The sequence below is a fragment of the Pteropus alecto genome, unplaced genomic scaffold (genome assembly GCF_000325575.1).
Source record: "Pteropus alecto unplaced genomic scaffold, ASM32557v1 scaffold24, whole genome shotgun sequence".
NCBI lineage: Eukaryota > Metazoa > Chordata > Mammalia > Chiroptera > Pteropodidae > Pteropus > Pteropus alecto.
The window spans coordinates 11,904,076-11,928,438 of record NW_006439192.1 but is presented as its reverse complement, the minus strand read 5'-3'; the positions used below and the strand labels follow the sequence as shown (position 1 = coordinate 11,928,438).

General features: G+C 36.8%; 1 protein-coding gene and 1 pseudogene across 1 annotated transcript in view; one reads left to right on the top strand and one right to left on the bottom strand.

Moving 5' to 3' along the window:
- Positions 1-11,437, top strand: part of LONRF1 (LON peptidase N-terminal domain and ring finger 1) — a gene marked incomplete at its 5' end in the record, with an annotated part of 28,508 nt that extends 17,071 nt beyond the window's left edge. The window contains 5 exons of the mRNA XM_006916474.2: positions 2,997-3,118; positions 5,623-5,781; positions 5,896-6,058; positions 7,521-7,673; positions 10,096-11,437. Coding sequence (XP_006916536.1) covers positions 2,997-3,118; positions 5,623-5,781; positions 5,896-6,058; positions 7,521-7,673; positions 10,096-10,254 — 756 coding nt within the window. The remainder of the gene's footprint in view (positions 1-2,996; positions 3,119-5,622; positions 5,782-5,895; positions 6,059-7,520; positions 7,674-10,095) is intronic.
- A 12,323-nt stretch (positions 11,438-23,760) lies between these two features.
- Positions 23,761-23,879, bottom strand: LOC112483501 (annotated as a pseudogene).
- Between the last annotated feature and the right edge of the window lie 484 nt (positions 23,880-24,363).

The following is a 24,363-nucleotide window of genomic DNA, read 5'->3' as shown; positions in this document are numbered from 1 at the left end:
GGAAAGCAGAGAGGTCCTGGAGACCAAGTCCCCTGTACTTAATTTTTTAAATAAAATGGGCATGGTCAAGTACCTGGTCAGGAATAGTTCCAGTTTTAGTGACAGTACTGGATAAACCGAGCTATTCTGCCTCCTACCCCCAATAAAAGATTTCAGGCCTAGCCCAGCCCCCTTAACATCTGGAATAATTCTGTTCAATAGAACTTCCTACATCGATCTGTTTCTATAGTGTCCAGCAGGGTAGCCACTAGCCACATGTGACTATTAAGTACTTGAAATGTGGTTAATGTTACTAAGGAATTATATTTTTCATTTTTTTAATTTTAATTAATTTATATTTACAAAAGCACATGTGACTAGTGGCTACTGTCTGCATAGCTCAGCTCTAGAAAGTGGTAGACTGGAAAGGAGAGAAAGGCATTTGCCACATGCCTTCTTGTAGAGTCAGTGATCAGCTCTAATAATTTTGTTAGGAAAACAACTAGATCCCCAGTGGGTATCTTCTATAGCAGATGGGAGGACAACACCCTCTCAGTCCTGCAGGGATGATTGGAGCCCCTAAGGTGAGGCCAAATCCTTATAATCTTGAGCTCTAGTTGTGGGGTAGCATTGCTTGGGGAGAGCAATCCTGTCTCTGGTGGTTGACAAGATTATTTAAAGAAAAAAGTGTCTTCCAAATATGAATACAAATTGATAAAACCATTTTACTATTGAATATACATAGTTATTTTCTATGTAGAAAACACAACACTGTGTAGATACTTTATAATAGCATATATAAATTGTTACATTTGATAAGAGTCTTACATCATAAGCTGACATGTAAAACACAAAATCATATACAGAATAATTACAAAGTCAGGAAACAAGATAAACTTTGAGTTTGTTAGTAGCATTATCAACTAATATACTTAATGTTTTCAGGTGAAGTGCTCTAAATTTGCTATTTTTCCTGTGTTTCCAGAGTTTTTAGATATTCTGAAATACACTTTTTTCTAGATTAACAATTAGATACATTACTTTAAATTTAGAGATATATTTAAAAATATCTGGAGTTTGAAGGAAAATAAAATAAGAATATTATTTAAAAATGTAATTAACATACTGTTTAAAAATAACTATCCTGTGCCCTGACTTTGAAGATACCCTGTATAATATAATTTGTAAAGTCTAAATATATATTTTAAAAAAAAGTTATCTGCTCTAGTTTCGCACTTTTCGTACTTGTCATTTTATTTTGCTCATTTTTTCATTTGAATATATTTTAAAGATATGATTTTTATAGTAGTATAGTATTAATGATTTAATACTTTCCTATTGTTGGATTCATGAATTGTTTTGTTCTCTCTTTTTTTTATACCATACTTTACATCTTTTACTATTTCCTTAGGGTAAATTCCTGGGAGATAAATTACTAGCTCAAAGGTCATATGTTTATAATACTCTTAAAACCAATCGCGAAATTGCCTAGGTCCCTAGACATGTATAAATTTAGATTCCTGTCAGAAATGTAAGAGATGCTATGTTTTCCCCAATTTAATATAATACATGAATATTAAATTTTAAAACATCTTTATTTAATAGGAGATGGTAATAAAATGGATTTTTATAACATCTGTAGTTTGATTAATTTTGTAATAAACTTGTTAGTTATCTGTGTCTATATAATCTATCTGCTCAGGAGTACTCCTCTCCATTCTATAGCCCAGTAATTCTCAAAGTGTGCTCCCCTGACCAACAGCATCTGTACCACCTGGGAACTTGTTAAAAATACACCTTCTCAGACCCCACTAAATAAGAAATTCTGGGGTGGGGCTCAGCAATCTGCATTTTAACTAGCCCCGATTCATGCTAAAATTTGAAAACCAGTACTGTTACCCATATCCTAAACTCTCATATTTCCTACTCTATTTTTCATTGGATAATGACAAAACCCTTGTTTATGCTGGATCTACAGATTAAAGGATGGCTTCTCTTGATCTTATCTTGTCGTTATCTCCCAAGAGGTTTTCCTCACTACTTTTATTAAATAAATTTGTATTGGGCATTTTATTTGTGCAAAATTCTGTGCACACCCTCTGACCTGATCCCTGCTCCTATGCCCTATGCAATTTTTCGTTACAAAGATACACTGTATCCCTGTCCATGTAATCCAGTGCAGGGTATGGTAACTGCCTTTTATACGGTAAACGCAGTAAAATGTGGCATTCTTAAGAGACAGAAAAATAAGGAAGACTTTATGAAAAGGTAAAACTGGAGCCAGACCTTGCAGGATAGATAGGCTTTTCATATGCAGGCATGAAAGAGATGACTTTTAGCAGTTGGAATAGAGAATGACACAAAATGCATGAGGGCAGCAATTTTTCAGAGCATTAAGGGATTGGTACGAATTTATAATTTTTTATAGAGTCAGGGGGATCATGTATGAAAAAAACCTCTTGATAAGGATTTTGGGGTGAGAGTAGAAGGATAGTGGGGTGAGAGTAGAAGGAGAATCTGAAAGAAAAATTATTTGGAAACTCTGCCACTGAAATTGGGAACAAAAGGAATAATCTTTGCCTTTCTTAAAGAAGGCACATGCATTATTTTATTTATTTTATTTATTCCTTATTTATTTATTTATTTTTTTCTTAGTTAAAATGACAGTTTCAGGTACCCATGGGCTGGCTGTCAGATAGAAATTGGCCTTTGGTGTGGGAGATGTCAGGGGCGTGGCTGACAGCTGCTAAGAATTTGTGACCATAGCAAGAAACAGGTCTTATGTAGAGTGCTTGGTTCAAGCTGCAACCATGGTTCTTTATGCTCTTGAGCAAAGCCTTAGACAGGTTTATGTGTTTAGCATCGTCCACTGTAAGGCTCCCCCTCGCTAATTCAATTAATTCAGAACTGACTGTATAAATATATAATAAAGGTTTTACTATATCAATTAAAACTGTTTTTCCTGTTTTATACTGTAGGAAAAAAGTATTGGAATGTAAAATGATATTGTCTTTTAGTATCTAGCAGATAGGAGATACTGTGTCACACAGCTGTTGGAAGAATTAATAGTGAAGTATCTGCCTGATGAGCTGTCTGAGAGAAAAAAAATATATGATGAAGAAACTGCTGAACTCTCACAGTAAGTTTCTTCTCATAAAAATGACCACAATCAAATTATGAATTACTACCCTTTAAAATAGTAAGGAGAAACCTTCTTGTGGCAAGCTAGATCTGGTCTTTAGTTCAACCCAGTTTAGTCAAAGGCATATTTTAAAAAAATATTGGTCAGCTTCCCCTATCCTCAACAGACAGAATTTTTTAAGTTAATTTGATAACTTCTAGGTGTTCTTTTGGGAATTATTGACTCAGCTTTTTGCAGTGTCACAGTGTTTTAGACGGGGGAGGGGTTTCTTAGAGTGACATAAGGCATTGGAATCGGGAATAGAGAGGTGGAGCTGGTAATGGTGGTTGCTGGGAACAGCAGCCGTCAGGTACTCAGGCAGGGCTGGAGGAAGGTTGAGGATAAATGGCCTGGATTGGTAGGGGGTTTAACCATTTAGAGGTTTGGAAGGTGGGAACTTGAGGCTGATATTAGAAGGGGGCGTTACTTAGGGAACAAATTTTCTGTTAGTGAAAATGTTGACTAGTAGCAGAATTGAGTTAGTATCAGGAAGGTGAAAAACCTGGAGGTAACTTTGGGGTTTAGTGGTACAGACCTTTAAGAGAGCACAGTGGCTAATGAGGCTGGGTAGGTTGGACCTGGTTATGTTGTTCTGTATTTGTTTTCTTGTACTTTTCTTCTCCCTTTCCTTTCTCTTCATGTCTTTCACCAGTCACAGTGTCTTTAAAATTTCTTTCATAAGTTTTTAGTTTCTTAACTCTTTTTTCTTTCATTTTTTTAAAACTAGATGTACTAAAGGACAAAATTGCAATTTTTGTATGCTGTTTTTGTTGAACAATTTTTGGTTTCCATTATTTTTCAAAATATAAATTGAACATTTTATATTTCACACTTTCTGAGTAAAAGTTAATTGAACTTGCAGACTCTTCTTTTTCAATATGTGTCCACCAGATATCTTCATGGGGCCAGTGGCCTTCAACAGAAGAAAGACTTCCAATCTTTTCTTTATAAAAATTGATATTGACTTGTCTATTTATGTAACTGATATTTTACTGTATGATTTTATAATAGAGGATATTCTGATGTGAGGATTATGAACTTTTTTTATCAATATTACAAAAAGCTGAATGTAGGAAAGTTGCAGATATACTTTAAAAATCTTAAACGTAATAACACAACCATACTCCCCATAGAAGAGTGGAATCCATGAGTGACAGATAGAGTTGTAACATGAGGGGAGCTGAGTGTGATAGAGAGAAGCTTGGGAGAATCTTGCTGCTTACTACTGAGCTATTTTTGTTAAGAGGCGGCTCATCCCCTGGTACTTAGAAGTTTTGCTAATTAATAGGTCTACTGGTTTTTTTTCCAGTTCTTATGTTCGTAAGGGGAGTGCTCAGGGATGGTAGAATACACAGTTTTAAAAATAGAAGAACTAGCACTTGTGTATTAAACATGTTTTGATTAAATGTTACTTTTACATAAATAACTTTTGGTGTTTTTGAAGAAAAACTAGAAAATATAAATGAGGTGGGGAGCCATAATCTATAACTTAAAGGGAATCTCCTTTGGCATTTTGGCATATATCCTTCCAGATTTTAATATATACATGTACGTTTTAAACATAGATGAGATCATTTTATTCACATTATTCTATAACCTCCTTTTCACATTACACTTTTAAATTTAGTATCCCATTTTATAATTATGTCATAATTTATTAGTCCTCTCTTTTTGCTTAAGTTTTGGCTACTATACACACAATGCTTCATCGAACATTCTTATGGTACTTGTGGGAAAAAAAAACAGCCTATGGGTTCAGAGGATATGAATATTTTTTAAAGTTTTGATGTATGTAGCCAAATTCTCTTCAGCATGTTGTACTGTTTCAAACTGCCCCCTGCACTGCCAGTTTTCCCCATATCCTTGCCAAAGCTGAGCATTGCCTGTATCCTTATTTTCTGCCAATCTTGCAATGAGAAATGTATCATTATAATTATCTGGAAAAAATGTTATTGAATTATCTGTTTTTGATAATTCAAAAATATTTTTTAATATTTTTAAATTCTTTAATGCATTAAAGAATTTTTAATGATTTGCTTTTTGTCTTTCGTGGGAGCTCATTTTTTCTTATTATCTAAGAGTAATTAAGAGTATTGTATGGATAAAAGATATTAGCTCTGTCATGTTACAGATATTTTAAGCAGATTTTTAATATAAAATAGTAGTTATAATCAGTTGCTTTTTGATTCATAAAGATTCTTAACTCTATATGATAACCCATTATATCTCAAATTCAAATTGACTTGTATAAATAAAAGGATCACAAGCAGATTTTTAGTGTTAATATTGTATCAGTGTGAGCTTAATGAAGGGAATGCCAAGTTTTGTTCTTGCCAAGAATAAAAGTCACCTTATTTAGAGCTAATTTCTTTTTGTTTTATATTAATTTATTACTGTTGCAAGCTTCAGTCATTTTGATCGTATGTTCTGTTATAAAATAATGAAATTTTTCTCTTCTTCAGCTTGACCAAGAATGTTCCAATATTTGTTTGCACTATGGCCTACCCCACTGTGCCTTGCCCTCTTCATGTATTTGAGCCAAGATATAGATTGATGATTCGAAGAAGTATACAGACTGGAACTAAACAGTTTGGAATGTGTGTCAGTGATACACAAAATAGGTAAGCTTTTTGTTTAACTTAAATATTTAATATTTTTATTTATATTAGAACTTTCTTTGAATATCGTCGAGAACTTGTTGCTCGAACTTCTATATTAATTAGTTTTTCTTTTAGTTTTGCAGATTATGGTTGTATGTTACAAATTAGAAATGTACATTTCTTACCGGATGGAAGGTCTGTGGTTGATACAGTTGGAGGAAAGCGGTTTAGGGTTTTAAAAAGAGGAATGAAAGATGGATATTGCACTGCAGACATTGAATATCTGGCAGATGTTAAGGCACTTTGGTATACTTTGTCCTAAGCATTGTGCAGGCATCCAGGTCGTTATTTGCGTGGCACATTAAACAGTTGTTCCTGTCAGAGACTCTCATCCGTACTTACACAAATAAGATCCAGGTTACCTTTTTCTTACCTCACTCTTAATCATCCTAAGTTCCAGGAGAACTTGGGAGACCAGAACCTAGATCCTCTTCATTTCTTCAGGCTCAGCATATATGTGTGCCTAGAATATATGTGTGCATTCACATGAAGAACCTAGATCCTCTTCATTTCTTCAGGCTCAGCAGCCACCACAGTGCCTAGAATATATGTGTGCATTCACATGGTAGGTACTTAACAGTAGCAGTTGATTGAATTTTAACCATTTTTAAGTGTACAGTTCAGTGACAGTAAGTGCATTCACATTGTTGTACAAAAAGCAGATGCCTTTTAAACTTTAGTTTTGTTTCATTTCAAATCTTTCAGAAATAAAAAGTATGTTCTTTTGTATCCTATGTGCTGTAGACTCACCTTTAATATTTAAGAGTGTTTTCAGAGTCCCTTTGTTGTTTTCATGTTGAGTCATCCTTGAAGTGTGAAAGGCTGAGTCAGGCCTGGTATTTGTTCAGATGCATTAATGTATATGGAACAGAGCACTCCCTGGCAGGTCGTGAGTGGGATATAAGTGCGTGTTAAAGAAATCAAGATGGGACGGATGAGTTAATGTTCTGTCTTCCCACCTGCACTCTCTGAGACTACTCCTCTGGATCTCAGGCTGGAAGGATGATGCATTTTGTCTTGCATTTGCAATTCTATGATCTAGTAGTCTGAAGGGCGTACAGAGGGATAATGGAGATAGCCACAGCCTTGGGCCTTTAGAGCAGAAGTCCATCATTGCATAATTTATTCTCTATCATTTGATATACTGACTTTATATGCTAAGTTATTTGTTGCATTTTTTTGTTTTTGTTTTTTGACCCAGTTCCCTTGTAAGAGATATAATTATGCTTGTCTTCCATCCTGTTATGCTTTCTGTCATGTCATTTGCACCTTAAACTCCCTCTCCCAGTCTTTCCTTTTATTGTAGGAACAACCATTTTCTTCCACTTTTTTGTTCCACTGCTTTCAAAAGCCACTGATCCATAAAGGCAAAAGGAATTCCAAATTCTTGTAGACCTTTGTTCAAGAACTCACTCTTAATCTTACCCCTCCTATTTGGGGGCTGTTAGTAGGGTTCTGCAATATTGCGTTGCTAACTCAGTAAGGCTAGGTGGAGGTCAGGCCTTGCTGCCGTTCTTTAGTCTGGCCCATTGGCATAATGTGAGGCAGAAATATATGATATATGCTGCATAACAATAATACCCTCTGATTCAGCACTGAAATAGGTATTCCCTATTTTTTTTTTTTCCATTTCTGTAGGGTTGGTGATATTAAACAGGGAAGATTAGACACAGAAGTCTTACTAACTGTCATATTTCTAGGTTGAGAAAGAAGGTGAGATAGAGAATCTCAAACAGCTTCATGATTTGGTATACTCTCAAGCCTGCAGCTGGTTTCAGAATTTAAGAGACAGATTTCGAAGCCAAATTCTTCAGCACTTTGGATCAATGCCCGGGAGGGAAGAAAACCTTCAGGTATGATGGCTTTGATATTGTTTTCGAAAGTCTCACTTTTTTTGTTGGCCTTTTGCACAGCATTTCCTTTGTCCCCGTCTTTAGAATCATTTAACCATATTCTCTAGAGCTCAGTGGTATCCACTACATTTTATATAGGAAGGGGATGGAAATAGGTGTCAGCTGAGAAGCCTATAGGAGTTAGTGCCAGAGAAGGAGAAAGCCCTTAACTGAAGAATTTTCAGATAGAGGGATTAAGGAATTAAAAATGGGGCATGGTACCACCTAATAAATTGTGACTGTGAGACAACTGTACATTTCAGCCAGTTAGCTGTCGCTGTTATTCTTTGACAGTTAAGAGATGTAGCATTTTCTGTCTTTTCTCACCTCTCCTTGTTTTCCCAACTTTTACCCTGCTACTTCAATTCATTTTGTCCCTTCATGTTTAATACTTCACTCCTCATGAAACTGTTCTTATGATCTTGCCCAGGTACTTAGGTTTTACATTAAACTTAAACTAATTAATATATAGCAGGCACTTTCTGTGTAAGCAGATCTGTGTAGTAGCCACTGTAAGAAGCATAAAAGAAGAGTCCTTATTCTGGAAAATCTTACTTTAGACTCATCAATGCACTAGCTTTTAGGGATAAGCATTTTGAATTGAATTGAATAAAATGTGTGTGGTCAGAAGGTAATAGATTTCATAAAGGAATGGCTATAAATAAGTATATGAAGATGGAGAGATAAGATTTCACTGTGAAACGCACTGTCTCTCATTCCAGTTTTCAAAGATTGGTGTAAGTCTGTCCAAATCCCAATTGAATCTTTTATGTGAACTTGAAATTTCTACATCAGACCATCTTGAGTACTTATTCTGTGTCTAGCATGTTATCAGTTGCCATGTGTTTGATCCTGGCTACCTGAATCTGATTAAACCTTGATAGAAATAGCTTTTAATAAGTACAAAATTGAATAAGGAAATTTTAAATGTTAACAAACCAACTTGTAGAAAAATTCAACATTAGTCCCCCATCACCGTCACCACCCTCACTTTTTATCATCCCGTCCTCTGCCACCACTTTCTGTCAGTTGTATTTTATAAGTCAGGATTCAGCCAAGAAAGCCGTAGAAGCCACTGTATGTGTTCTGGGGATGGAGCGCTCACTGCAGGGTGCACAGGCATTGGGAGAGCTGGAGGAGGACAGCTCAGGGACTCGCCACCGATCTCTGCCTGCCATAGCGAAGTGCTGTGCTGCTCAGGAGCTTGCAGGGAAGCTGCTGTCATTCTTAGGAGTCCCAGGGAAGTCTCACCAGTATCTCTTCTGCAGCAGTGGAGCAGGTGGTGTTCAAAAGTTCCCTGGAAAGTTTTTGTAAATTTCACATCTTCCCACACTTGGCAGCAGTCTCCAGAGAATAATGGCTTTCTCTCTTCCAACTTCCACATCTCATAAGAGTGGCCTCTCATTGGTCAAGTCTAACCTGGAACCCGATGGGGAAAGGAATTCTGGGAAATGTAATTTCTGATGTCTCTGAAATGCAGAAGGAGGTGGTTGTGATGCTGAATTGAGAACAGACAGTACGCAAATAGAGAAATCTAGTTTGATTCTAAGAGGAGCATATTGAGATCAACACTGATGTCATAACTCCTTTTGTCATTCTGAAACTTCTTGTTTCAGGTTCAGTAGAAAAATTCAATGTGTAGTAAAGGTGACTTAAAAATTCTTTTATGTAAATTCATGGTTCTTGCAATAGCCAGTAGTCAGCCCTTGCAACATCAGAGGGACTTCTTTGCTGGGAATATGTGTATATCTTAAATGAAACTAGAAGCTGCGACCCTTTTCTTATATCTTTTCTGGGATTCTACAATTCTTTAAAGAAATTTTAAAATATGAATGAACTTTTCTTAATGTTTTAGTTATATATTTTAAGAAAGTAGTTCTCAACTAAGAACAGTTTTATCCCCATAGGACATTTGGCAATATCTGGAGACATTTTGACTGTCACAACTGGGGAGGTGCTGCTGGCATCTAGCAGATATAGGTCAGAGGTGCTGCTAAACGTGCTGCACTTCACAGGACAGTTCTCCTAACAAAGAATCGTCTGGCCCCAGATGCTAATAGCCTGAGGTTGAGAAACTCGGCTTTAAGGCAGTACAGTGCAGAGGAATGAGTGTTGGCTGTGGAGTCAGGTCTGGATTTGAATCTTGGCTCTACCCCATATGAGCTGAGAGATTTTGGACAATTTATATCACATTTCTGAGCTTCAGTTTCCGCATTTTATATGGACATAGAAATAGTATTCTTTACGTGGTTGTTTAAGGAATTTGAGATAGGACTTGATACGAGAAAGTGCTCAATAATGACTGGCTTGTTGGTGGTTTGTTACTGTCGTTATTACATAAATATTTCTTTTATTAACACTATAACATGTTGATTATTTTTAGGCAACCCCTAATGGACCTGCGTGGTGTTGGTGGCTTCTTGCAGTACTTCCTGTAGATCCCCGATATCAGCTGTCTGTTTTGTCAATGAAGTCTTTGAAAGAACGGTTAACAAAGATACAGCATATACTGACCTATTTTTCTAGAGACCAATCTAAATAATCAACCGCTTGGACCTTCCTTTAAAGTTACCCTAATCTGGCTGTGTTCATGGCCAGGTTGTCTGCTGCCTTTGCACATCCAGTGCTGGTTTGAGAAATGTAATGAAACTGTTGTTTTATTTTTTTTTTTCCTCCGTCAACCTCCGGAATCATGTGGTTCTGCAAATGAATACCTTCAACTAGGATCTAGACCACTAAGAACTTGCACAGAAAAACACGCTGCGAATGTGTGTTAAACCTCTACGTCGTGATGAAGTTGCACTATGTACCGTGTTCTAAAATGAAACTAGAACTCTGTGTATGTGTGTGGACTGTGTGTGTGCGCGCGCATGTGTGGGTAGTATGCGTGCATTTTCTCTGGCTTTAAAACTTTAAAAGAAAAACAAAAAGCCATAGAGAGCAGAACTTGCCGAGGGTCATTTATTGCCCGAGTTTACAACAGTAGCGATACCAGATTTTGCAAATTGAATTTGCCTCAGATTTCTCTGTCCTAATGCTTATGTTTGCACAAGTATGTAAACTATGGTATTGAGTATCATCACTCTTTGTTGGAAATCCTGCTCTTGCTGAACTGTCTTGACCATTGACTATGACATGATTTCTTATTTATGTAAATATGTGCATCCCAGTGGCCAACGGGCATTGGATGCAGAACCTAGAGCCAGTTTTCAGGAACAATTGCAAACCTGATATGGTACTGTGCATCTATTCATAAAACACTTAAAACTGTGAAAATATGGTTTACATTTAATTGTACATAAAGGTAAATGGAGAACTCAATTCAGTACCAGTTAGTTTGTACATTTTAGGGGGCTTTTCACATTAACTGCCTATCTATGTAATTTATAGTTTGACATGATGTGTTTGTTTTTAAAAATTACATAGTTTAAACCATTAAGGATCTGAGGGAAGAGAAGCTTAATATAGAACTAAGCTTTTAAAGTATGTTTTATTTTTTAATTCTGGTCTTGGTGCAAATGTAAGTTATGCCTTATTCTTATCACAATTAGATCACCATGCTGTGACATGGTTTATATTCATGCTGCCCTAGATACTTTTGTAATTATTTGTTGCTAACTTGTGACTGTCCCTATTAACTTTCTTTTATGTAAGTAATTTGTAAAAGTTTCCTAAAAATTTTGCTTTTGCTTATTTAATTTTGAATAAAAGCTGAATTCATAATATTTTCTTTCTTAAATTTTAGATCAGTGTAAAAAAATTCAGTGGAGGAATCAAAATGCATTTAGTAAAGAACAGATGGCATTTTTGCTTACGTTCTTGTGCCATGAGACATGAACTTTAGCTTTCAAAATACTTTTTTCGGTCAGTTAAAAAAAAAAAAAAACACCTATAGCACCTGGTCTTTCTAGGTCGTCTCCCATCCAAGTACTAACCAGGCCCAACCCTGCTTAGCTTGAGGAGATCAGATGGTGGGTCAGTTTTTGACCAAACAATGCAGTGTCTTAAGGCTTAAAGCCCTAGAACTGTCCTCTAAAGCACCATTTTTCAACCTTTTAAAAATCCATGTCCCTTTAGGATAAAAAATTCTTCCACACTACCCCCACTGGGGACTCCTCCTGGTTAAACAGACTTGACCATGTTGGTCCTCAATTTCCCAGGTAGGATTGTCCAAATATAAATAAATCATCTATTAATATTGAATGTTTTAATAAAAATATATTCAGAAAAGACTGCCTAGAGGACTGCCCTTTGCCCCCTCAATTATCCTAATTGAGAACCTGTTCATTAGTTCTGCAGAAAACATTTTCTAAAGAATGGGTTATTCCCCAAAAGTACCTTATCAATAGTTTCCGAAGCGTTAGATTACACTTTCTTGTAATAAAAAAAAAAATTTCTGTTAAATACTATCTGGATAAATGAAGAGTTTAACAGCTCTCAAAATATGTATCAAATGACAATAGGAGTTACCTGGTGCTTAATCTACATCCATAATATGCATGGGTATGCATGTGCGTGCACACACACACATGCACACACAAGTGGGCATTAAGCGGTCTCTATATATAGACACATACTAACGGGAATTCATGTGTTTTATCATTTGACCTTAATTATTTTGTGATAGATGATCTCAGGCACTGTCTATAGATTTTTTTTATCTGAAAATTTTTCTTACTGCAATTTTCATATAGCGTGTGTGTATATATATATATCTGTCAGATTCTTTGGCATATATATATATGCCAATATATATATATACACACATATATATATATATATGCCAAATATATATGCCAAATACAGAAAATAGATTTTTTTCCCTTATCACTTTTGTTTTAATAAAAATATATTCAGAAAAGACTGCCTATATATACAGAAAATAGATTTTTTTCCCTTATCACTTGAAGTGACTAAGTTCTGTCATGAATTCAACATTTCAGACCAAAGTATCTACTTGTCACTCTTCTTAAACATCTGCCTATACATGTCTGGTTCTTCTTGTTCTTCAAGGTCCAACTTGGATGCCTTCACTCAGACAGAACTCTGAACTCCAAAGCACTTTTCTTGGACTTTGCTTATGGCACTCACGAGAGATAACTGAATTAAATAGGTAAACCCTTCCCTGAGTATTATGACCCGTGTTTAAGCTCCAAGATATAGGCTGACCACTGAACAGAACTGAAATAAATGCCAGTTAAGAGAAATCGGATAAAGATGTTTAGACTGCAAAGACCTTTGCCTTCCTTTCCCAAATCTGAAAAACGACAGTAAAGAAAATGAAACCTAATGGCATTGTGAAACCAAAAGTTCATCAATTGACCAATGCTTTTGAGGAATTTCTGAGATTTGGAAATGGGATCTGATATAGACCAGAGGAGAACATAGCTTTACAGAAATGGGGGTTTACAGAGTAGCTGCAAACTAGACGAGCAGATTCCTTGGAGAATCTACTACCTTCGACAGTGCTGGGTCATTTGGCGCTACTCCCAACTTGTGCTGGGCAGCAGGCAGCAGCCGCAGCAGTTCTGGCCAAAGCACTGAATGTGGGCATCAGGCCAAGGAAGATCCATGAAACCTCAACTAGCTACAGATACCCAGTAGGATGGAGAGTCTTTGTGCGCAGACAGCAAGCTACTGAGCTTGCTCGTATGGCTATGTGTTCCAGTGTAACCTCACCAACGGGATTGAATGAGCAACCCCAAATGAATAAACAAGGATCCCAAATGACAGAGATGAGTAAACAATCAAATGGTAAAAAACTGAGGAAAAACACTAAGACAACAAACTCAATATCCTTAGATTGAGAATGTGCAATTTTAAAAAAGATCTGGGAATCTAAAAAATATTCTTCAAATGATCCCTGACACCATAGAAGCATTCAATAAAAGTCTGTTGAATCAATGAATGAATCATAAAAGTTAAGTAGATAAGCTATACAGGAGAATGAATGAATGAATGAGTTGGAGGGTTGAGTGTGGTGGCGCTTTCCAGAACACACGGCAGAGATCAATAAAGTCAAAATATGAGGAAAAAATTGAGACATGGAAGATAGATTCAAAGTTTAATGTCCATGTAATGGCTGTTTCTTGAGAGTAGAAGAGAAGGAACATAGTAAAAGTAATATTCACAGAGCTCAGAACAAATAATCTTGCTTTCTTAGGAACAAAATTCATCTATTTAAAGGGAAACAATAAGGCAAACTTACACAGTGGGCTGAGGACAAACAAAATACAATAACTCAGTTGACATCCCTGCAATGAGATGACTAACTTAATGATACGAACTTTCTTCCTAAGCCAATGTTTAAATGCCAACATTTGAAAAATGTTTTTGTTGTTGTTGTTTGTTTGTTTGTTTTTAAATAGGGAAGACATTTCTGACCTGGGTTAGTAAATGAGCTCTCTTGGAGACCTGCCTCCAAATAGCTTTTGGCTGTTCATCAAAATTCAATGAATCTTTAAAGAATTTTTTTTGGTCACAATTTAAGATATTGAAAAGAATATAGGCTTAATTTCAAAATATGGTTAAGTACTTCAGAAAAACCCTGTAAAGTAGGTATTTTTGCACAGATCTGTAAAGTAGGTAGTTTTGCACAGATCAGGAAACTGAAACACTAAGTAATTTGTGGTTTGCATTGTGTCCCCCGCAAAACATGTTGAAGTCCTAACCGGAACCTCAGAATGTGACCTAACCTGAAAATAGGACCAATTGTGCAGGTGTAATTAGGTAAGATGAAGATACACGAGTAAAGTGAGCCCTTACTCCAATATGACTGTTGTCTTTTTAAGAGAAGAGGGACATACAGAGAGGAGAGTGCCATGTGAAGCACAAAAACACACAGAAGACAGCCATGCGGTGATGGAGGCAGGGATTTGATATGTCTACAAGCCAAGGAATGCTTGAGGGTACCAGAAGCTGGAAGAAGCAAGGAAGAATTTTCCCTAAAGGTTTTCGAGGGTGCATGACCTTGGAGACATCTTGATTTTGGATGTCAAGTCTCCAGCATTGTGACAGAATAAATATATATCGCTTAAAGCCACCCAGTTTGTGGTACTTTATTACGGCAGCCTCAGAAAATTAATATAGTGTTCATTTTGGATTGACAAGGATATGATTCAAAGGCCATGAAGAAGTGGGGCTGAGAAATTTCTTGTTCAGATTATAATTCATTCTAGTAACTCATCTGTTATAATTAATTCTAGAGTTGGAGAATTTGTAGGCAGAGGTAAAGTTGCCAAAAATAAAGAAAGGAAGGGAATTAGGGACAAATCAGCAGATGAGACTCAAAATAATCATGCCTTTGTCTTCAAAATCATCTATTCATAAATCCATTTAGATCAGCTGGTAAATGTCAGTCAAGGATAAGAAAAGCCATCCTCCTATCCCAAGTCAAAATATCTGAATGATTTTAGCACCTCATATGTATAGTAGTTACTTAAGACATACCTGTAGAAACACTGCCTATCGATATAAATATGAACAAATAATTTCGTGTTAGCACTAACTTGGTTCAGTTTTCAAAATTAAAAGCTCAGTAAAGTTGACAGGGAAACAAATTTTATGAAGTCAAAGGTATCTATGTATTTTCTGGGACAAATTATCTTTCAATTATTTTCACTCTTAATTTTATAGATTCTTGTGCTACTTCTACACCATATTGGTGACAATATATGAAGGTTAAAAATTACAAATGGAAAAACTCCAGATCTTTAACTAAGAAAATACTATTTTCACAGTTAGATCTCTGGTTCCAAAAATATGAACGTTTTCCTTGTGCCCAGCACTAGGACAGGTATTTGAAATACTGATATCAGCTCTTTAGAAACTTACAGTTTCTGATCTGCTCATAAACTTGTGTCACGAAACACCTATACTCCATTTCTCCATAATTTCTCCATTAATCCAGTGATTTGTCAAATGTCCCAGATTACGAAAAAATTCTACTGGATTATTGTTACTGAGAGCTGTCTTTCCTGGTAGAGACACACAGCGTCACCTGGTGGCTAGAGAAGTCAAATGCAGGTTGAAATGTCAAGCTTGTAGCAATGTCTCATTCTAGCTTATTTTCCTGCACAGTCCTGGGAGGAAATAGGAGGACTTACTTGTAAATACCTAGGTTCAGATTTACTTCTGGTCTCCATGGGTAACCAAAAATACTTGCAAATGCAGTGAAGAATACTGCCCAAACTCTAAAATGTGAGAGTTAAGCTAACTGCTCGCCATGTAGATGTAGATGACTGTTTTGGTGGTTTGTTTTAATATAATTATAAGAAAAATACACATTTTAAAAGAAAATTAAATGACATAGACATACAAAAAGCAAAAAGTGAAATTTCTTTACCAATCCTCCCTACCATTCCAATTATCGAACACTAGATATAAGTGTTTTGTTCACTGTTTGGACATGTTTTTAGACAGAAGAGGCTTACTGGAGGTTTCTTTATACTAGTAAAAAAAATAGAAAAAAAATCCCAATGCAGTAGGAAGCACCATCTGCCACATTTCCTCAGTTGTAGAAATAAGCCTCAATTAATAAATCTAAAATTTCACCCATGAGCTTCCAACGATCCAAAATTTATAATGATCGATACTAACATATGAATAAATTATCAAAGCACAAACTTCATACTGTCTATTAAAATGGTACCTCTTAAAGACTATATGTAGCACATTTTTACCCTCAACAGAATCTTTTACTAGTTGATCCTCCATTTGGTTGAGACTTTGTTGCCACTGGTGTTAAAGTATGAAAAGTCAGAGAGAGTTAACCGTCAAATAGCACTTTAACAGGTCCCTGGTCCTAAAGACACATGCATCTCTGTAAGCTAGTCAATCAATATATACAGTTCTCCTCTTTACTACACTATTGACTAGATCATGATTTTAGGCCGAGGAAGATAACCAGAAGATACTCCCTCAGCAATCTATCACCATGTTATATTGTTCTTTATGTCTCTTAGAGATTGTGAGTGTATGTCACTGACATTTCTGTAATCCACTGTGATTCTGTTACTTCTTAAATTCAAGCCTGTCCTTGGCCCCACAACCTGAGAGATCACTGCAGGCTAGGGGAGCTCTGGCTATAGAGCCTCTCTAAGTGTTCCTTTAGGTCTGCTGTGAACCCACAGTTACTTCTCTATATTCATTCATGAAATAAACAACTAGAATGTCCTGCCAGAGGCTTGGCAACAAAAATAACACCAAGTCCCTGCCTTCAGGAGATCTCATAGTAGGCAAAGATGAGAAACAGGCGATTAAAAACCAGGGCCAAGTGTGGTGATTGGCATACAACTGGGGTATTATGTGCACTTTAAAGATGGTCACTTAATCCAAATGAGGGTTGGGTGGCAATGGGGTATTATGCTAGGTTCCTGGAGGGAGAGACACCAGGCTGTCTTAAAGATAAATAGTGTTTAATCAGATGAAGAAGAGAGGGAATGAACTCTAGGCAGTGGGAACAGCATAAGCAAAAGCCTAGAATTCTTCTCTATAAACTACAGTAACTACTAAGGAAGACGGATATGCTTCTTCCTTTTGAGCACAAAATAATTTACCTGTGGTGGTCCTGCCAATCTACTAGATAAGAAATGATTCAAATACTCTGTGAAATTTCATCAACTTTACTGCATTAATAAGCATACATAAATGTTTGATTTATCCCATAAATGCAAAGAAATGCATAAATCCATCTCTGCTTCAAACTTTATTGCTTATTGATAAAATAAATGCCAGGAGTTAAACATGATGGAAAGGGAAACATAAACTTTTTCTGTTCCATTAAGTCACCACTTTCAGTCATCTTTTTGTCTTCTAAGTATTTGTTGAAGTCTTTTGTACCCCATGGGCTCGTCTCCAGTTCTCTGTCTCTGTGGGTTAATATAATTTTTTTTTTACTACCTCTATTTTAGTGCAAATTTTTAAAGTAAGAGAATTAAAAATATTTGGTCGTTTTAATTTTAATTGGAAGCGCCAAATTAATTTCTGTCACCCTTAAAAATGGGTTAGTTGTTCAATGAAGAAAATCACTCACTAGGTCTGTCTTTTTTCGCCACTAGGTGGTGCTGCCTCACCTGAAGATGGAAATAGGGGCCGTCAACTCAGCTTCAGAGGGAATTGGACAGATCCACGTTCTTAAAGACTTCTCTCGTTTGGACAAAGGAAAAAAATTATATATATAATACATATTATATATATATTAGATTAGGCCATAGTGTTTTTTAACACCAGTTTTCTTCTAGTTTAGAAAAACATTCTCCATATTAGAAGTGGAATACTTTTTAACCATAATCTTTGAAACCTAAAAGATGAATGAATATTTTTACTAATATTTGCTAGATGTGAAATCTTAGATGAGTTATTTAACTTTTCTAAGCCTCAATTCTCTTATCTATAAGTTGATGAAAATAATAACTATATCGTATATATTTTAGGAGTTAAATATTTATTACATATCTCACAGGGATGTATAAAGGGTACACAAAAAATGCTACGAATGACAACAGTGTTAGAATAAATATTAGGCTTTTAAGATGATCACTTCAAAGGTCTATATATAATTTCTAACATTAGTTTCAAAATGAATTATTTCTTCTCACTCTTATCCATATCTCACTTGAATGGTAAAGGAGTAGGTGGTCTTTTTTTTTTTTTAACAAGAAGAAATAACCACATTTAATATATACATATGCATGGGAAACCTGCATATATGAGAATGTCAGAGACCCCACATGTGGGAGAGGTTCAGAGATAGAAAAGGAACACAAGTATACAAGCCATTATGAGCTGAGGATGAGGGAAGGTGCCTTGGGGATTTCAAAGGGCCATTGCAGGATAATAAGAAGAGCTTGTTTGTTCTTTTTAAAGTTAAACAATGACTTTTTTTTTTAATTGAAAATGGTTGTATGTAAAGGTGCTTTGCATACTGTGTTCTGTAGTCAATGACCCACATGAACTATTATCTCTTGGAGGAAGTGGGCCCAGATCGTCTGCACTAAGCAGCCACATGAACATTCTTGGGTCCAGCTCGCAGGATTTCCTCTTCGGCGGAAATCATCTGTGATCCTCAGACTGTGTGTTTTTACTGTGAGGTGCTGCCCCAAGGCCCGATCATTCAGTTCTTCCTTGAGTTCTATTAGAAACCGCAGTATCCTTACAACAAATTCCTTAACCTGCTTACCTTAGCTTCATTCAGATTCTATTATTCATAATCAAGTGAACCTTACTTAATAAGCAAGGTGAAATAATACATTATTTTAATAGACCAGAATTTCTTGTAGGGATGGAACTGGTTTTGCCTGAGAAAAAATACCTTGAAAAGTAGCTTAGAATTTATTGCAAAATCTCTAAGCCATGACTTGGGGAGACAGCTGAACTGTTACAGAAGGAATGGGCAGAAACTTGAAGGTAGAGCAGGGTGGTGCAGTGTGTGTTTGTGGCAACTGGGGAGAGGATAGGCGAGCACATGCATTGCAGATATCCACTAGCTAAATAATTCAACAAAAATTGAGGGTGATGGGAGATGACAAAAAACCACCACAAACCAGGTTCCTCTTCCCCAGCCTGGTGGGAATGGGAGGGATTCAGAGTTATCACTGCACATGGAATTGTTTTAAACCAGTTTTATGACGTTGCCTTCAAAGGTTAGGCTACTTCTGATATTGGAATTATACTACTAGGATAAATGTTAATAAATGAATTTTCTGGTTTAAACCATCATGTGTTGTTTTATTGTCATGCCTTAATTTTATCTTGTTCAAATTTTCTTCTAAATGTTTTGCTTAAATTTAATTTCTTAGTAATGACCTTAATTATCCATGTAATTGACCAAACCAAATATTTCCATTCAACACTTGTTTACTGAGCATCTTCTAGGCACTGAATTTGAGAGTTGAATGTTACCTAGATTCATGAATCTTGAAGTCTAGCTGGAGAGATAGAATATTTACTGCAACAAAAAATAAGTAATTTAAAATTTTTATCAAGGCTATTAAAGAATCAAAAAGGATATGGATATAGAGAAGAACAGGGCTGAATGACTTATTTTAGACTCGGTGATCAAGGAAAACATTCTTGATGAGCATGAGAAGCAGCCAGGCATGGGAGGAGAGTCGTGGTTGAAGAGAGAATGTGTGTGAAGGCCCTGAGGTGGGAAACATCTGTCATATTTGAGAGCCAGGTGTAGCCTTTTAGAAATGCACTTCCCCTGAGTCAGAGGATACATCGGTCTGGTGAGGAGCTAGAAGCGGAAGCCTTTCCAGAAAGTTTCCTATTCCTGTGAGCAATTAGATCACCCAGTTAGGCATGGTGAGAGACTATTTCCTATCTTTAAATCACTTCCTTCCTGTATTTCCCATAACATAGGGCCACGCATAAAGAGCTGACTTTACACAAAATGTGGTATGTATTCTTTGCACAAAGTAGACTCTTATTTGGCTGTGTTGTGAGGTTCGCAAGGAAGCCGCCACCGCTAAACCACAGGCACTTACTCCACTGAGCTTACAGGGTGAAATGTGCCACAACGCGTCTTTGCTCCTCTTTGCTTCCGGAAGCCACATGTGAAAACTGACCTCATTGCGTTAGCCATACCTCATGGCTCATGGCAGCGCGAAACTTAGGGATAACCACAGTGGGGGCAGGTCAGCTACCATGGGACTCTTTGTTTCCCATGAGAAAGGGAGAAATTACTAAGAGAGAAAACCAGACTCCAAAGAGAAAGTTAGAGGGACCCTCTGGTTCTGACGATAACTCATTGATGGAAAGAATGTTATTTGCCTTTTATAGTAATTCTACAGCAGTTAGCTTGCAGAAAAGTAGTGACATTAAAAATTCTCAAGTTACCGAAAGGAAATCTTATATTCTTCGTATGGGAATGCTATAACCACCTCCTCAGTGTTTTACTGGAATTTCTATTATCTGATAAATGGTAGTGGCAAAGGCTTTTAGACAGTAATCAAGAAGTATGGGTCTTCTCCAAAGTACTATGTGATCTTGGGCAAATCTTCATTTTTTGGGGCCTCATTTTTTCCCATCTATATAATTAAGGGCTCAGACTGTTTTCTGAGATGGCTTCCAGTTCTACATATGATACCACAGGATAGCAGACTGAGATTGTAAATAAATGCAGAAGATTGGATTCAGCAGAAGTGGATATGAGTTTTGGCTTTATCACTTAATTATTGTTTGGTTTTGAGAAAAAAATCATAACCTTTCTACCCTCAGTTTTCTCACCTCTAAAATGGAATGATAAAAATAATAAATGACAATTACGTCTGGTTAAGGTCAAATGGGGTGACAGATGTGAAACCTTTGTAAATGCTAAAGCTCAGCATAAATGTGAGTTTTATCACTATAATTATGATGATGAAAATAGAAATAAACAGTACCAACCAATACTGACTTATTATTTTAAAGTCTGTGAGTATGTGGTTTCTTCATCTACAGGATAGCACAATTACTATCACCATTTCCCAGAGGAGGAAACTGAGGCAGAGGACGTTAAAGGATGCAGCTGACAAAGAGGGCTGGTTGGTGACAGAAGGCAGTTAGGCTCCAGGTCACAGCACGACTTCTTGTTCACTTCTAATCCTTAAAGCTCGATGCGACGAGATATCATAGACTTAATGTGACTGCAAATCATGGGTGGTTCTACTCTTAAAGCCTCTTCAGTCATTTCCTAAATTGAAAAACCTACTTTTTAAAAAAATAATATTATCCCAAATGATTCGTGGATTTCACAGTCTTGCATCAAAACACATGGTCTTAGAATTTTCCCTAAAATATATATGGTAAGAGAATTCAGAATGACCAGCAAATAGCACTCCTATTCAAAGAGAGATTCCGACAGGGCCGTGCAGGAGGTTTAAACATGTAGTCCTAAAATCTAAAAATAAATAAATTTTAAAAACCCCCAAACCAAAAACAGTGCTCATGTTTAAGTTGTTGTTTCGTGTACACACGACCTTAACTTCTGGAAGCTGTCCCACTTCGCCAGGCCCACCCCCAGCAAGCACTTAGAAAAAATATCTATGTCTCAGTCCAACTCAAGCCTCTTGCATGAAGGCTGCACTAATGACAGGCATGTTTCTGTGGTGGAATTTCAAAAGCAGCAGGCAACAATTTAATTAGCTCAAATTCAATAAATCTCCATGAACCCCAGCAAGTCAGCAAGCCATCAGCCTCGCTAGCAATTATCAGCAGAGATTATTCATGTAGAACCATGATGCCTAACATTTGGCAATACCTAACATGGAATATTTATAATTTTCTGAGAATGACTAACAATAGATAATGGCATTAAAATGCATCAGATTTAATTCTGTTAGAATCCTCGATTTAGAAAGAACTCACACAAAAGGATATGAAACATAGAAAACCTCAATCGATAAATGGTCAAAGGATAGACAACTTGTAAAATAATTTCTCAAAAAGTGACTGAATAAGGATTTTATGTAGGAAAATGTTAATCCTGGCGGGAGTGGGTCATACTGTGTTACTCACATCTGTATTAAACGGAGTCATTATATAATCCCCTCACTTGAATGATTGCTTACATTAAGCAGCCCCTACTATGTGCCCCAAATCTCATTTATGATGCTAAACACTGTTTTGGGTTAAGAGGTGATTTTCGGCTTTGACAGCAGAGTTCTTATTTGAGAATCTGTAAGAGTTCCGATCAAAGAATCTAATGAGATAAACCAGGTGAGAGTGTGTTTCAGGCACCCAGCTTCACCTTCCTCAAGGTATGCACCCCGCCCCATACCCACTAGATGGAGTACAGTTCAAATCCAGGAGATGTACACCAATTCTTTAGAGCCGACTCCTTGCTTATTCATAGAAATTAGAATATAGGACTTCTTCCTGTATTCTATACTCCTATAAAGTTATTCATAAAAATAACCTTAAATTTTCAAGAGTAATAGTCTAGTGAAATATATTTCCTTCATTTTCATAGGATTACTCTTATTGTCTGATGTTTTAGGGTTTTTGCTGCCTGGTCCTGCTGACCTTGTTAATAAGGATGGATTAGGCTTGGCTGTGAGTGATGGAAAACTCAAAATAACATTTTCCTAAACAAGATAAAAGATTCCAAGTAGATGGTAAAGGGCTGGCCTGTTGGTCCACAATGATGCAGAACTAACTCTTCCACCTAGTCCTCTCCAGTACCTGGCCTCAACCTAGTGTCGTGGCCTAAAAAGGTAAAAGCCATATTTCAGGAAGCAGAATGGAGGGAAAAATAAGAAAAAGAAAAGGGTGCATGCCCACATGCTGCCGTTAGAGGAAGGATCTTTGTGATGGTTCTAAACATGTCCACAAATCCCTGGACACATCAAGATGGGACGTATATGACCCCTCCCCTTGAACCTGGCCAGGCCTTTGGAAAGTGGCAGAAGAGTTTCTGTGTGATTTCACAAGTAGATAGAAATGGTCATGAAACTTCTGCCAGTTTCTTTCGAGATATTCATCCTGGAACGCTTGAACCATCACGTAAGAAGTCTGACTACCATGAGGTCTCCATGGGGGTGGAGGAGGGAGGAGTGGTGAAGAAACAGGGAGAGAGGCTGAGAGCTCCTGATGCCTCACACACACGTTCCCTTAAGAAGCTCCAGAACTAAGCAAATGAGCGAAGAAAACCAGATTGGGACCAATTCCAGCTGGAGGCATCTTCACCACTGCTGGCTGCCAGGAAGTGGCCATTCCTGGAAAAAGACACCTTTCCTGCAGCCTACTCCTCTTTCACAAATTCAGGAAGTTTTAATCAGGCACCTACCATGTCTTGAATGTTTTCCTTAGCCTTGAGGCAGAGTCTCTGAACTTCAGTTCCTCTCAGCAGACTTCTAGGTTAATTGGAATTTTCTAGATAATGGTGTGTTCAAAACAAATACAGAAATGAAGTGGATAGTGAGGATATAAATATAGATGACAGTACACTTAGTTTGCTTTAAGTTTTATTTTATTTTATTTTTATTTTTTAGGTGAGGCAACCCTTGGTTGACCTCACAGATTGCGAGGACCTTGTCAGCTTACAATCTCTTTTTTTTATTTTTTATGCCTACAGCACCTGGTCTTCCCAGGTGGCCTCCCATCCAAGTACTGACCAGGCCCAACACTGCTTAGCTGCTGAGATCAGATGGGATCGGGCTTGTTTAGGGTAGCATGGCCGTAGACAGTTTGTTTTAAGTAAAATGCATTTTATTGACCTCATGGGTGGCCCTTTTTAACAAGTGAAAGTAATGCTTTAAACTTAAAAATAATTTACCAATAAAATAGTATTTTATCAATTTTGTATATTGGGGTTCCATTGTAAAATAGTTTGAAAACCACTGATCTATCCTTATCTCTCACAACACATAGGAATCCCCTTCCAACAGCTTCTATCCGTGGTCATCTGCCTGTCCCTCCAGTAACAATGTAGCCCATGTTCTACTAGAAGTGTTTATTTTTACTTTTGTTACTTCACATTTGGATTTTTGCTGACCTGTCGCTCACTTTGCTGCCCGTGAAATCTCACGGAGATGACTGTTTTCGTTTTCAGTCTCACATACCCGTTATTGGTTAAGCTGGTTAAGCTCTGCACAGCAAATGTCCTCGAAACTAAGAGACTTAAAAGCAGTTTGTTATATCTCATGATGTGAGTTGACTGGGTGGTTTT